At 43.9% G+C, this 15,961-nt stretch overlaps 1 protein-coding gene and 1 long non-coding RNA gene across 2 annotated transcripts in view; one reads left to right on the top strand and one right to left on the bottom strand.

The window, feature by feature from the left end:
- Nucleotides 1-66: 66 nt before the first annotated feature.
- LOC308479633 lies at nt 67-6,648 on the bottom strand. Its single transcript, XR_013987765.1, has 3 exons — nt 6,032-6,648; nt 4,983-5,211; nt 67-1,447 (listed from the first exon to the last, which is right to left on the bottom strand). It is a non-coding gene; the product is annotated as an uncharacterized lncRNA (long non-coding RNA).
- A 1,272-nt stretch (nt 6,649-7,920) lies between these two features.
- ITGB5 (integrin subunit beta 5) overlaps nt 7,921-15,961 on the top strand; it is a 74,132-nt gene continuing 66,091 nt past the window's right edge. The window contains exon 1 of the mRNA XM_081006653.1: nt 7,921-8,565. Coding sequence (XP_080862779.1) covers nt 8,481-8,565 — 85 coding nt within the window. The 5' untranslated portion in view covers nt 7,921-8,480. The remainder of the gene's footprint in view (nt 8,566-15,961) is intronic.

The following is a 15,961-nucleotide window of genomic DNA, read 5'->3' as shown; positions in this document are numbered from 1 at the left end:
TTAAGCACAATGCCCCCCTTTTAAAATTATTTTGTAAATAAATTTATTTGCAATACCCTGTGTTGTCATTGCTACCTCTCTAGGGTAAACACGCTACACAGTGGTTTTTTATTGGTCAGTGCTAACCTCCCCCAAAGTAGGGAAGGTGTTCATGACCAAGCCAAGCCTATCAGTGTGTGTGGGTGAACTGTCTCCAATAAAGATCCCAAGAGTAGTATTACCAGTTCCCCAAAGTTAGCTGTTAACTCTGGAATCTACACAGCACAGTGTGTGTACTTGTATCTGCATCGATCAGTTGCTGATGGTTTGTAGGCAGATATCACTGGCCCCTAGAAGCCTGGCTCCAACAGGGCCTGAATGACAACTTGTTCTTGGCCTGCTATAGAAATGCTCATGTCTCTGTAGATTACTTGATGACTCTTAATTATGACGCACAGATGTAATCAAGTGTCAGTCATGCTTTCCCTAAGAAACTGTTTAAAGTTGTTTACTTGCTATAAGTGTTTAAATAAAAGCATGTAATAAGTGACCACGGTTATTTTATGTCAAGTTGTTCTTATCCCAAAAATGCAGAAATTGCTTTGCAAAAATTATGAACAGCCACAAGATGGTGCTCTATCATTAACTATAACTCTAGTTAACAAACGAGTTCCAGTGTTCCTGAAACTTTTGGTGCAAGGATACCATTTTCTCGTGGAATAAACATAGCTTCTTATGATGCACAGCCCCCAAAACAGACCCTCCAAGTGTCCCTCTTTTCCAGGGACGGTCCGGGATTTACAGAAGCCATCCTGGTTTCTGATTTGAGCCCGGAATTTCCCGCTTTTCCTTAGTTCGTCCCTATTTTCATCGGAGAAATGTTGACAGATAGGAAATGGAATGTACCTGTTTTCATCAGAGAAGTGTTGGAGGGTATGGCTACAAGAGTCTTACTTTTGCTACCCATATATCCAAATCACCACACCTGAAATCATGCCCATAATGAGTTCACTTTTAGTATGGCTGCTGAGTTGTCTTCCTCTGCTCTGTTTTGAAAGTGAACTTTTTGATCGTGTATTTGTATTGCATTAATAGTATTTCCTGTATCTTATTTATTTATAAGTATGAATTATTCTTGTTCTTCTTTTTACCTTGCAAGCTACCTGGAGACCTTCTGTTGTAGTGTGGCCAACCAATAAATAAATAAATATTTAAATGCTGGCTTTGTTGTCCTTTTTTTGACTTTGCTAGTCCACAAACTGGGTTGTGGGGTCCAGGAATGATTATACCACCTATTGTTTCCTCATATTCAAATAGTCTTACAGTGACATGGTTTGAGTACAGAAACCAAATCAAAGACCCGGCCAGCGCAAGTGTTTTCTTGAGATACTTGATCAGGAAAGCTGAAGAACGGGACAATCGGATGCCACTACAAACTCTCACCATGGTTCACCTCTCCTTTCATGCCCTTGTAAAAGAAATTAAAATGAAATCCAAATTACATTAAAATCCAAATACTGCAATAACTACATGTAAATGAAGCCTATTTTTGAATCATTTGTTTTGAGTTCATAACTGCATTTCTTAGTGCAAAGTTGCCTTTCTTTTTACCACAAAATACAGTCAGCCTTAAGGGATGAGGGTGACGCTGTGGGTTAAATCACAGAGCCTAGGACTTGCCAGAAGGTCAGCGGTTTGAATCCCTGCGATGGGGTGAGCTCCCATTGTTTGGTCCCTGCTCCTGCAGGGAACCTAGCAGTTTGAAAGCACGTCAAAGTGCAAGTAGATAAATAGGTCCCGCTCTGGCGGGAAGGTAAACGGCGTTTCCGTGCACTTCTCTGTTTGCCAGAAGCGGCTTAGTCATGTTGGCCACATGACCCAGAAGCTGTACGCCGGCTCCCTCGGCCAATAAAGTGAGATGAGTGCCACAATCCCAGAGTCGGTCACGACTGGACCTAATGGTCAGGGGTTCCTTTACCTTTACAGTCAGCCTTATATTCATAACCAAAAAGCAGACTATCTCCTCAAATACACCAGTTTTCTAGACTATACAGGTGACTTGCATCTTACAGGGAAAAACCCCTGGAAGGGCCTTCTGAAATCTTGCAAGAGCCCTCATGCAACCTTCCCAGAGCCCAGTGAGAAGGATGGGGGGCTTAAAAACCTTGCATAGCGCAAGGCAAGGCCCTCTCAGCACCGACACTGGACAGGCAGGGATGGCCATGTGGGCCCATTCTGGGGGTTGTTCTGGCTTTATGTGATTTTGCTTATATGTGCTGTTAAAAATATATAGAATTATATAGAAAAATGCACAGACTTGTTTGTAGATAATGCTGATCATTTTAAACTACTAGGTTCCGCAACAATATATTTTCCGCTGGTTCTGCACATAAGTTACTATTATACTGTTCCTGATATATTAAAGGCATCTGCCCCAAAAGCCCTGTGTTTCAAGCCCTGCCTTGTACATCACTTTCGCTGGAACCTGCCTACAAAACCACAGCCGTGCCACATTTCCACAGCATCCCAGTGGAACCATCCAGTTTTAATGCATCTGCCCAAGATCAGCTTTCTGTTCTCCTTCCCAACAGCTATCCTGTTTGTAAAGACAAATGGCTCATTTTAAGTGCTGGCATGTGCAGGAATGCGAGAAGTTCTCACAATGCTTCTCTGGCAGCTGCTCCCAGCTTCCTGCTGAATCCTCCAGAGTAACAACAACATGCATGCTGGTTGGCCTCCATCACTGTGGGCAATTAGGAAGGATTTATTTGAAGATCTCTAGGGAATCTCAGCTCAGGCCACACAGAATGTTGCCCATAAGAACATACCATCTCCTTAGCCATCAATAGGGACCTGGCAGCTGCAGCGGCGTAGCGTGGGTTGTCAGCACCCGGGGCAAGGCAAGTAATTTGCGCCCCCTAACCCTGGGCAAGGCAAGTAATTTGCGACCCCTAACCCCTAACCTGCCGCCGCTGCCAGCTTCTTCTTGCTGCTGCCTGGTCTGGTCTGGTGTGGTTCTCTCCCGCGCTCAGCGCTGCGCTGGGCGGCCGCTGCACTGTCCCTCCCCCAGATAGTCCCTCGCTCTCTCTCTGCACCGCACGCCTGGTACCCACCCCCTCCACAGTGGGCGGCGACCCAGCGGCTCGGATCGGATTCGCACAGCCAGCACTGCAGTGAGAGTGAGTGAGCCAAGTAGGGGCAGAGAGCTGCGAGTGCGAGCGCCCCCCCCCCCAGATGTTGCGCCCGGTGCGGCCGGCCCCCCTGCACCCCCCACGCTACGCCACTGGGCAGCTGGCCCTCCCGATACAAGTATTTTTAATTTGGCTATAGCAGCAAAAAATAGAAGCAAGGCCCATGGACCTGTGGTACATAGGACAGAACAAAAAAGCACAGTGGAAATTTGCCACCTCGTTGTCAAGTGGTAAATTGTGTGTGTGTTTTAGGGGAGATGGGGGTGGTGTTGATTTTGGAGGTCATAGGCCTGACATTTCCCCAACAGTTTCTGTTTTTTCATATGGTTTCTGAGAATATGCTTACTACTTTTTTCTAATTCCAAAGAATGTCTCTTTCTCAAATACCTGTGATCCTTAAAAAAAACACACACATATGAAGCCATACAAAAGTGCTATGCCGTGCAATGCTATATATGCCTACTCAGAAGTAATCCCCTTTAGTTCAATGGGACTTATTGCCAGCTAGGTGTGGATAGGATCAAAGCCTTAATCTCTTTTTCAAATAATTTCTCCCAAATGCCTAATTAAAAACTTGCAACAGCCCTCTTCCTCCAAGCATATTGTTTTCTGTGATTTTTTTTTGAGGCAATTTACACATTGTTGAACTGAAACTCTTCCATTTTTCATATGCTTCATTTGCAGCCACGTTGGTCTTAACACAGAGGGAGAAAGCAATATATGTATGATGGAAGTGAGAGATCGGCTAACTGAGCCAACGATGCAAGCACTGGGAGTATTCATGTTTGTCTTTCCTGACAAGCAAGATGATTAAACTGCTGTTGAAGAGCTATCCATGTTAAGTTAAAGAATTGGCTTAAAGCCACAAGCTTGTTTTAACAAACACCAAAAACCCTCCACCCTCCATATATCATCATGCAGCACAGAATGATTTCCATTGCATTTTGGCATTCTACGTTAAAGACCAGCAACTCATAAAACTGGTTCGTGAACTAGGTCAGTGGGAGAGATGCTGAGATCTGCATGACACTTACCACACTTCAGTGAGGTGTGTGTCCATCAGCATCATATTAATTCATCCTTTGGCAGCTTCCTAGCTTGCTTAGCCTAAGAGAAGAGCCTGGTGCTCAAATTACAGGAAGGGCAGAGGAACAGCTACTTTTCTGCCAGCTACTGTTTTTAGACAGCGGCTGGGACATGATATGACTAAACCTGGGCGGGTAAGAGGGGCACAGACCAGGAGGGGAGGGGCTCGTGCATTTTATTATTATCTTTCCCCTATAATTCTTGTCCAAAATGTTTCACAATGTAAAATATGTATCCCAATGCTTAAGGAAGACTAGAAAAGGATGGGGTAGGGAGATTACTTTTAAATTGTAAGTGAACCTAAGAATATTTGCTAGGCTATTTCATTTATTTATTTATTCAGTAGATTCACATCCTGCCTTTTGAATCAAAGCCACCAACGACACTTATAAAATACATGAGATAGACCAAGTAGCACATGACCAGGCTACAAACAAAACAACACAACACAACCAGCTGCGCTGGAGGTAAGAAGCCACTCTTTATACTGCGTCATACAAATGGTCCATCTAGCCCAGTGCTGTCTACACCAAGGTTTCCCAAACTTGGGTCTCCATCTGTTTTTGGACTACAATTCCCATCATCCATAGCTAGCAGGACCAGTGGTCATGGACAATGGGAATTGTAGTACAAAAACAGCTGGAGATCCAAGTTTGGGAAACCCTGGTCTATACTAACTGACAGCGGCTCTCCACAGTTTCAGGCAGCAGGCTTCCTCAGCCTTACCTGGAGATGCTGGGGAACTGAACTGGGACGTTCTGAATGTGAAGCAGATGCTCTGCTCCTGAACTATGTCCCTTTTCCATGAGCAGGAGCTGGCAGTGGATGTTCCTTTCCACAAGACTGTTGCTATAAGTTGGCCCTGGAGCTGGGTGTGGAAAGAAGTCAGTCTGACTGGAACAGGCTCTGCACCTGCTGCCTCGTTCCCTTCTTCCTTCCCACCCGACTGAACCATCTGAAATAAATCCATCAATAAATACAATGTAAAAAAATGTAGGTACTTGGTAAAACAGGCAGAAGAGTAGCAAGAAAAGGAGAAAGGGCAAAACACTTGGTTATTACATAAGGAATTATGACATGTTTCCTGTTTGTGATTTAAATAGCATGGGGCAATCAGCAATTAGCTGCTGTTTTTAGTTAGTAAGCAAATAGCTTTTAGATTTTGCACTTATCAGCAAACTAGAGATTAACCAATAAAATGAGTTATTCTGCAGCTGCAGTCCTAGGCACACTTAACTAGGGGGTAGGTCCTATTGAACACAATAGGGCTTACTTCCAAGTAAACACACACAGCAAGTCATCTTTTGTGTTATCAGCGGAAATAGCTATTGGGCTTGTCCCAACAGAATTAACTGTTACTGGACTAGATACATCAGCATATATCTTCCTATATGCCCCCCCCCCCAATGTAAGGATTGCAAGGCTCACAGCAATAAGTCTAGCAGAGTCAAAATTATAGGACAGTTGTTTGTAAAATCGACACCACCCCCATCTCCCCTAAAACACACACACACAATTTACCACAACAAAGAGACTCGTGGCACCCTAAAAACCAATGTCTGCCTGACAGTTGATGAGCTGGGAGCTCTCCAGATGTTTCAGATTACAACTCTCATCAGCCCCAGCTGGCATGGCCAATCAGCAGGAATGATGGGAGCTGGAGTTCACAACATCTAGACCTTGTTGGCTATTGCTGATAGAGCATATATCACACCATAAGCAAGGGCAACTCAGGGATATGTGAAGAGCAGGGCTTTTTTAAAGCTGGAACTCACCCAAACTCAGTTCTGGAACCTCTCAGGTGGGCGCCATTGCCATTATAAGAGAACAAGGGAGGCATTCATGGTGAGTTCTGGCACCTCTTTTTCTAGAAGAAGAGCAGTGGTGATTAATAGAATACCTGCACTCTAACTGATCTTTCATTTTAAGTTCGCATAATCTCTAGTAGGGGCCAATTTTACTTATATTTCATAGTTGCAGTACGTCACAAAATTTCTTTCCCCCCTCTTATTCTTTGCATGCTTTCCAATTTAGTACCAATCATGACCAGACCAGACCAGAGCAGTTCACAGCCAGGAAGAGTAGGCAATAAGCTTTAACTACTTGTCATGCGAGCATGAAGTCATTTATCCAATGTGTACAGGTATGCACTGACTGATCAGGGACACTCGGGAGATGTTGTGTCTGCTGAGGAGCTGAGCTATTTTTGAAACTGCACACCCATTTCTCTCTAGGGGACTGGGAGAAGATCTGTGCAGTAATTGGTAATTATAGAGTTAAATAATGACTCCAGTTATTATGGGTTGGAGTTAAAGGATCCACCCTTCAGCTTGTTTTACTTTCATTTACTTATGCAGTAATGTGTTAGCTTGTTTATCAAGGGCCTACAAAGCGTTCCAGGCCTACAAAGTGAGTAGCCTTGCCTTTGATGTAAGTACTTAACAGTCTGATCCTAAAAATAGTGGACAGAGACAGGCTGATACTGGGTTTACCTAACCCTGGCAGATAGTTTACTTAAAAAGATACACCCAGGGTATTAGTAGGAAAGTGTACTTGGAAGATAATACACGTTACCTTTACTCCAGGGCATTACCTTAGAATTGCACACCACAAATCAGTACCTTACAGTTCAATAGCCTTGTAGAAGTTTTATCAGAAGAAAGTTTCAGTGAGTTCAGTGAGGGTTTTTCCAAGTCACTGGGCATGGCAGGGCCTTGTTAATGGTGCCCTCAGGGCAGCACTTTGGGTAGAAGTCCAGGGTTCACTCAGCAAAATGGGTAGGAGTGCCTTCAAAAGCAGCAAGTCTGGCTTACCACATTTTGAGATAACTGAAAAGTAATGCAGCATACATTTTTATCACGGGCATAGCCAGGATTTTTGTTAGGGTGGGCAGGCCTTTTGTTGAGTGGGGTGGGGGGTAGAATCTGTTTGCTATATTATTATTTTTTGGTATTTATTGATGGGGGGGCAGCTGCCCCTCCCTGTCTACATCCATGTAGCCCCATCCATGTAGCCCCTCCCTTGGCTACATCCATGATTACCCTGTAACTGGAGGGCAATTAAGTTCAGTACTGGAGCTGCGTACCGACCAAATGTAATTAAAGCACACACAGGCACCGGATCCTGGGAGCTGTAGTTTAAGTGTGCTGGGAATTGTAACTGAGTTTGCAGGATTCTTGAGGGGGGCGGGGAGAGAGACACGTGCTTAACATGTATGGTGTGTATACAGCCCGAGTCGCAATTTTATTCAAGTAATAAGTATGCGTATAGGATTGCCATTTAAGGTTGCGGCAATCTAGAACAAGTTTAAATTAAAAATAATAATTGTCCAGTAGTACCTTAAAGACCAACACAGTTTGTTCTGGGTATAAGCTTAGGTGGTCTCTAAGGTGCTACTGGACAATTTATTAATTTCGACTGCGTCAGACCGCTACCTACCTGAATCTAGAACAAGTTTATTATGCACTCGCTTACTTTTGACCTGGAATCCATAGATCCATTTAGCTTATTTTATTAAAAAAAGCGCCTTTAGTTTAGATTACGAACTTAATGCTGTGATCGGAGGCGGGGAGGTGCATCCTGATCGGGCTACAGAGAGTTAAAAATCCCCGGGTGCCTATTGGGCAGGCTGGGCGGAGATTTGCCATTCAGATCCTGTAGGAAGTAAGTTGCTGAGTCTTGGAAAGAGAGTAAAAAGAGAGAGTTCCAGTAAAGGAAGGGGGGGAAAGGAGACGCGGAGAGAGAGAGAGGGGAGCACAAACCACTAGTCAGAAATTCAGATGCAAAATCAGGCGGAGATGTTGAAGAGGCTGCTAAGGCAGGGCCTGGGAGAACTCGGCGGATGAGGAGTCGCGCAACTTTTCGAGTCCCGGGAGAAGTGCGCGGCGGCGGCGGCGGCGCGGGCGCAACAAGGCGAGCATTGCGCGAGATGGAGCCTGCTGTGGAGGTGTAAGGAAGGAGGCAGTGTCTTCTCTCCCCCATTTCTCTCGTTCTTTACACACGCGCGCGCGCACCCCTTTATCTTTTGCATTGGGTGCTCCGGACGAGGCAGGAATGCCCAGGATCGCGCCTCTTCCCTTGGCCGAGCCGACCGGTGCCTGCAGCCTCTCTAGCGGTGGCCTTTGCTGAAGGAGCGCCGCCGCTCTCTCCCCTTCTCCCGGCGCAGCTGCACAAAAGACTTTCGAGGAGCCTTTTTATTTTCCCCCTTCTCCAGCTGCGGTCGTCATGTCCCGGCGGAGGGGGCTCCTGCCTTACCCCGCCGCCGCCGCCGCCTGCGTATACATCTTCTCCCTCTTCAACACTGTTAGAGGTTAGTGGATGGCTTCAAAACCAGAATTATAATAGAGAGGAATGGTATTTTGAAAATAAAACTGCTTCGGAAGGTGTTTGGGTATAAGGGAATATGTGAAGCTGCGTCTTAGTCCCCATCCCCCAGCAACAGGGTTTTAAAGCTTGGCATACCGAGTGGGAGACAAACTAATGGAATTAGTTGTTGAATATTTAAGAGAGGTGTGCACGAACTCCAAAAGTGATTGAGGAAGAAAGTTAAGTCGGTGGGGCTACTCTTTTTAATATATTTTTAAAATAATCCTGTGACTTATTCCACATTGTTGATGATTTGAATTACCCACACTACCCTTCTGGACAAGATTCCTAGGGTGTGAAAACAGCACATATAAAGACTTTGCATAAATATTAAAACAAAACAGAAAGCATGTGGTGGGGGGGGGGGGAAGGAAGTTGTGGATAATCATTCTGGACCATTGGTGGGGATCCTGTGGCCCTCCTGCTCCCATTAGCCCAGCTTGCTTAGCCAATGGTTTGGCATTATGGGAGCTGTGGTTTGACAATTTCTGGTGTGCGATAGGCTCGCCATCTGACCCCTGCTCTATACAATAGAGAAAAGTAGTTATCAATAAGTCATCGTAGGTTCTTGAAGGTTCTAGTACAAAATGTAAAAGGTGTAATGATGTAGTTGAATCAGACTTAATTGCAGCCTATCCTATGCTTGTTTGTTCAGTAGAGCTGATGTTTGTTGTTTTGGAGAGGCATTTGGGAGTGGAAACTAGTGAGTGACTAAGCATCAGGTTTGCCAAGTATCTTGGGCAACCACTTGCCAAAAGTAAAGGCAGGAGAAACAGAAGCCAAAGATGGTTGGTAGTGCTGCATTAAGAATGCAGGTGCCAAGTTTTCACAATGAGGCATGCGTAGGCCCCTGGAGTGAATTTGCAAAAGGAAAACTTTACATATATAGTATATATACTGTGTATAATCATAGGCTATGCATGAAGACTTCCCTCACAGAAAACATCTTGTTTTCATGCACACTATAATGCATCCTTTACAAAGAAAGACCACTTGGGAAAAGCAGCCACCAAAGATGGGTCATGTTTATCTTGCCGCACAAGAGAGGCTTCTGTGGTGGGTTTTTCCATCAGAGCCAAGCTGTAGAAGTGTTTATCGTGCTAGAGCTGGCTGTCACATAAGGTCTTTTATTAAAAAATAGGAGCTGGCTTCATATAAACATGTTCACTTCCTATGTTACTTTACTGAAATTGTGTTTTAAAAAATGTATAGGGGGAAGTGTTTTCTGAATGACCAGAGAAGCAGAGACTTGTAATATGTCAGTGGCTTGACAGGAGTTGGGCAGCACTCTGTAGCTGGCCCACAAAATGTGTGTATCAACAGTGTTTGGATGTTGGTTTCTCAAGCAAGCCAGGGTTGGAATTATGCCCTGGAATTATGCTTGTTGTATGCTACCTCCCACTGCATGCTTCACTTAGAAATGGTTGTACGCCTTTAATACTGCTGCATAAATAGCAGATTATTCCTGCTCAGATTGACTGCTCTTGCCCAGATGTTGTGCAGAAAAGATCCCCTAGGCTGCTGCTGTCCCAATATCACATGCCTCTGGCTTGTGAGTATTGAATGGCTGAATGTGTTCTAGTGCACGGCCAGTGAAGTTGCAGAGATGCCACCCTCTCTCTGGTCTGCTGTCCCAGATCAGCTACTGAGCAAGCTGAGATCTGATGTTTCATCTCTCATCTTGAAAAATAGGTGTACACCGTTTAGCACTTCAAAAACAAGTAGATATAATGCATGAGTTTTTAATACTTACTTTGCACCCCTGTCAAAATTGTATCCCTCCCTCACACACCCCCAACATACATATGTCCCTCTCACAAACCGCACACAGGCATATTTATTCCCTTCACACACACACCCCAAACATACATACATCTTCCCACTCTCTCAGCCCAAATGCATATCCCTCTTCCTTTGCGATTACACATACAGTAGAACCTTGGGTTGCGAACATGATCTGTGCGGGAGGCACATTCGCAACCCGCAGCGCAGTGTCTGCACACACGTGTGTTGCGATTCGGCGCTTATGCGCATAGCACGATTTAGTGCTTATGCGCGAGTGCCAAAACCCAGAAGTAACCCGTTCTGATACTTCCGGGTTCAGCGCGGTGCACAACCCGAAATTGCATAACCTGAAGCGTCTGTAACCTGAGGTACCACTGTACACATAGGCTATATCTTCATGCATAACCTTTCTCAGATCAAACATACATATGTTCTCCCCTCACCTCTTCTCATACACAGACCAACAGAATAAGGGATGACTTCAGGACAACTTTAGATATGTCAGTGCCTGTTCTCTTGGCAGATGTCTGTCAAAGAGCTGTGTTGGGACTATTGTTGTTGAACTGGTTTGTAAATGAACTGTACTGAAATATGACAGGGTTTTTAATTTATTTTTTGGTAGAATAAAAACATATTCTCTTGTATGCTAGTGTCATTACCAAGTCTTTATCAGGGCCTCATAGAGGTCTGCTCCTTCAGATAAGGGATCTTCAACTCTCCCTTATGCTTTCCTCTTTGCCAGGCATCCCCAGGAGATAGTGGTGAAGAAAGAGAGAGCTGGGGGAATATGAAAGATGTCCATAGAAAAACTCGCCAGTAGTAGCCTCTCATAGTGACCATGCAAATAATGGCCAATGGGAAACATTCTGAACTGATCTTTTAGGATTTCAAAATGCTTGGAAGTTTATTCTATAGAGTCTGTATCCTTGGAGTCTGTATCCCATTGACTGTCTCTCAGTTTTGCCCACTATATGTATTATTTCTGTTTACAAACTGGCATGTCTCCTCTTTCTTGGCTCAGATGTTTTTAGGGTTAGCAAATAAGCACCTATAAATTATGGGCCTTTCTAAATGTCTTGTGGAATGTGTGTACTTCCCCCTGCTTCCTTTACTGTTCTAATTGCAATATTTGTAAAACCTCTATTTGGCTTTTGTTATGAGGTTTAAGAATATTGAGAAGTGGCAAATCCCTGCCAAATTTCTCCCTTAAAAAAATATGTAGAATCTGGTGCTGGAGTTGTTTGAGACTCCTGTTTTTACTTTGCCATTTGGCAGGGGAGGGGGGAATTCAAGTAGTTTGAGTCAAAGCATTGCACACCTTACTGTTGGCTCCAGTTGTCACTTCTCTGCACCATTGTTCTTTGTTAAATGAGTGCCGCAGCTTGTTGATATCTAGTGTATTTTATTCTATAATAACATTTTAGGAAGCTCCCTAAAAGCCTAGATAAATTTTTTTGTGCTTTTCCACCTGACAGTGTATTTGTCAGTGGCTACTTCCAGATCAATTGGTCTTTTGTAAGATACAAATAGAAACTGAAATCGACTTTCCACATGTTTGTGAGCGTTGCTGTTTTTTGCTTGCTTGCTTTGTTTTCTGTGTTTTTAAAGTAAGCAAACCATTGGCTTAGGATATTTCAATATCTTTTTATTTATTTAAAAATAGATACATGGATAAGTATACAGTGGTACCTCGGGTTACATACGCTTCAGGTTACATACGCTTCAGGTTACTGACGCCGCTAACCCTGAAATAATATACCTCGGGTTAAGAACTTTGCTTCAGGATGAGAACAGAAATTGTGCTGTGGTGGCGTGGCAGCAGCAGGAGGCCCCATTAGCTAAAGTGGTGCTTCAGGTTAAGAACAGTTTCAGGTTAAGAACAGACCTCCAGAACGAATTAAGTTCTTAACCCGAGGTACCACTGTATTAGGTGTGGGGAGGGCAAAGTCTGAAGGCAAAGTCATTCTGAAAGACAGTAAATCTCTTGACTACCAGATACTGGGGACTCACAACAGGGGATGGGCCATAAAACTTTTCTTGTGTACCACTCTGAATAATTTGGTTGGCTACAGTTTGTAGTACTGATGGCAAATTTCTGGCTCACCAGCCTGCCATCAGCCCAAATCAGCCTGACCAAGTATTGGGTGTGGTAGGACTTGCATTCCACAATGCTAGTCTTATAGACAGATGTTGAGGTAGATGGGATCAGAACATCCTTGATAATTGTGTGTAAAACAAGCTTGTTTTTTAAGAGCTGAGTGAGTTTCCACCAGATAAATTGGTCAGTTACTGTCATTCCTTTGTCCTTTGTCTAACAAATGCTGGACCTTTACTATATTTCGTTATAGCTTCCACCCGTGGTAGATACTAGTGTACCTGAGGTTTAATTGTGGGTAATACAGATACCTTGTGTTCACAAAGTCTGTTGTTGTGACCTTAACAGCAATGAAATAAATCTTGCCCTTCTCAAAATAACTTTGACTGAAAATAAACAAACTGTGGTTTCCTCCACCCCACACCCCACACACCTCAAGTTTATCCTTGGGATGTCTGTGTACAGGAAATCTTTAAATATCATCACATTTTTATCATCCTTTTTAAAGGAATTGGAACTTTGCCTGTATATATTAGGCGGTCAAGGAAATAATATCCTCTTGAAACCATTTTCTTTTATCTTGGGGCAGTTGAGAATAGCATGCAGTCGATTTAGATCGAGGGTCATCTATCCCCCATTTCCAAGCCTTAGAAATGGCAGTGAAGAGGTGCTTGGATAAGACCTGCATTGACACACTTCTCTCTGTAGATCATACAAGGCCGGCTGTGGCTCTGCCATCAAATGTCTTGCCAGTCATATTGCAATTGTTCCAACAACCCACGTTTACAAAGCTGTTGTTGTTGTTGTTTAGTCGTTTAGTCGTGTCCGACTCTTCGTGACTCCATGGACCAGAGCACGCCAGGCACTTCTGTCTTCACTGCCTCCCGCAGTTTGGTCAAACTCATGCTGGTAGCTTCGAGAACACTGTCCAACCATCTCGTCCTCTGCCGTCCCCTTCTCCTTGTGCCCTCCATCTTTCCCAACATCAGGGTCTTTTCCAGGGAGTTTTCTCTTCTCACGAGGTGGCCAAAGTATTGGAGCCTCAGCTTCAGGATCTGTCCTTCCAGTGAGCACTCAGGGCTGATTTCCTTTAGAATGGATAGGTTTGATCTTCTTGCAGTCCATGGGATTCTCAAGAGTCTCCTCCAGCACCATAATTCAAAAGCATCAATTCTTCGGCTACCAACATGCATATTTATAGTGTATTCTCTGGTTGCCCTTTTGATTTCTTCCTGCAGCTACATTCCTGGATGATTCTCTAAAATGGTGGTTTAGACTTCAACACTTGGGGTGCAGAATAAAGTGTTTTGATTAGAGGAGGGCAAGGTAGATTACAGCCTTTCAGTACCAGTACCTTTTAACTATTATCTCAGCCAGGTGGGGTCTCCTTAGTTACGAGAGGATCCCATTTGTTGGACTGTTGGAGGACTCGGTCTCAATGACCCAGACCTATGGACTGGACGAATTTCATAAGTGGAATGGAATCCCCCTCCCCTCTCTCTTTCTCGTTCTTATATTCGCTCTGTTGAGCCTAGGCTGGCCTACATTTCATAGTAGCAAATTTGTGGCTCACAAAGCATATGTAGCCAAAGGCTGGAAAAACAATTATTATTTACGGTATATTTGCCGCATGAAAAGAACTCTGTGGCGGGCGTGCAGGACAACAATAGTAGAGCAGTGTCAAGGCTTGCTTTTATTGCACTTACCCTCTGCAATCAATATAGGTGTTGTTGTTGTTGTTGTTGTTGTTGTTGTTGTTCTGAGATAGTCATTCAATGTTTCCCCCCCTCAGTAGATTATGGAAAGGGTGGCTTATATATGGAAAGGTGTATATATATGAAAAAGAGCCTGTTGAGTCAAGGAAGAGGTCCATCTAGTCCAGAATTTATCTCTCACAGTACCCAACCGAATACCCACGGGGAGCAAATTCAGGTTCTGCTTGTGAAACAGCACTCTGCCCACTTATAGTTCTCAGCAACTGGTATTCAGAGACATAATGCCTCAAAAAAAAATCTAGCATTTTTTTTTTTAATTAAGGAGGGAATCCTGTAGGATACACTCCTCAGAAGCCAGTGTGGTGTGAGAGCCAGCGTGGTGTAGTGGTTAAGAGCGGTGGACTCGTAATCTGGTGAACCGGGTTCGCGTCTCCGCTCCTCCACATGCAGCTGCTGGGTGACCTTGGATTAGTCACACTTCTTTGAAGTCTCTCAGCCTCACTCACCTCACAGAGTGTTTGTTGTAGGGGAGGAAGGGGAAGGAGAATGTTAGCTGCTTTGAGACTCCTTAAAGGGAGTGAAAGGTGGGATATCAAATCCAAACTCCTCCTCCTCAGTTCTTAGCCTGCAAATATGCCTGATGGTCACTGATGCTATAGTCCATTGATTCCTGTACTGTCAGGTTTCAGAGAGTGCTCCCCCCCAACCAAATAAATTTATAAATTGGCTAAACTTTGTGTATATATGGAGCCATTGACTACTGTAAACTGCTTTGCTTGTGCATGGAAGCTGATTTGGCAGATATTGAATAATACATCACTTGTCTACCTGGAGGCCTGGGGCTAAATTCAAGTAAGTCATTCTCGGTGTAGATCCACTGAAATATTTGAAGTCCACTGATTCCAGTTGTTCTACTCTTTAGTATGACTTAGCTAGATGCAACCCATATACTGGATCTTACTAGTTCCAGCTCTTGTTTACAATGGAACAAGCTAATGATGGTGGTTAAATATTTGAACATGTGTGTGGACAATGTTATTTTGAGTAAAGGCTTATAGCTTGATAATGTTCATGTTTACTCAGATACAAGCTCCTTTAAGTTCAGTGAGACTTACTCCCAAGTAAATATTTGTAGGATGGTAGCCCCGGTCCTGGAATATGTATTCACTGCCTGTTCCTGTTGTAAATAACTGTGCACAATGATCATATGAAGAGCCTGGACTGGATTTAGATTAGGTCATAGATTTTTATCCCATCTTTCTGAGTATTTAACCTCACATGGTGGTTTACGCCCTCAAGCCAAACAGCCATATTCTAGGGAGAGAATATAGCATAAGGTTTATTATTATTATTTTTAAAAAAATTGTTTACAAAGGTATGCGCAATGTCTCTTTTTTCAAGTTGCATTTTCTGCAGGTCAGTTTCATTTGTTGAGACATTAGGGTTACATTAGGAAGAAAAGGGGGGGGGAGAAGAGGTGGAGGGGGCCATGGTGGATGGGGTTGGGGTTGGGAGGCAATGTTTCTATTTTACTTAATGTATGTGTGGGGTTGTGGGGCTGGAAGCATGACTAACAGCCCTTCCCTCTGCTGCTGATGTTGAGTTATCAGCTCTGTGTAAAAGAATTCGCTCATTCCAGGGAACTGCCATTTAAACAGTAGGGATGCTCTTATGCTGCTTCTGAAATGCACTTTAAAATAGCACCACTTTAGAAAATGCATCTGCATAGCACACCATGTTCTCTT

Source organism: Podarcis pityusensis, assembly GCF_964106645.2.
Source record: "Podarcis pityusensis genome assembly, chromosome: 1".
In the NCBI taxonomy this organism is placed as follows: Eukaryota; Metazoa; Chordata; class Lepidosauria; order Squamata; family Lacertidae; genus Podarcis; species Podarcis pityusensis.
This window is presented reverse-complemented; position numbering and strand designations above follow the sequence as displayed.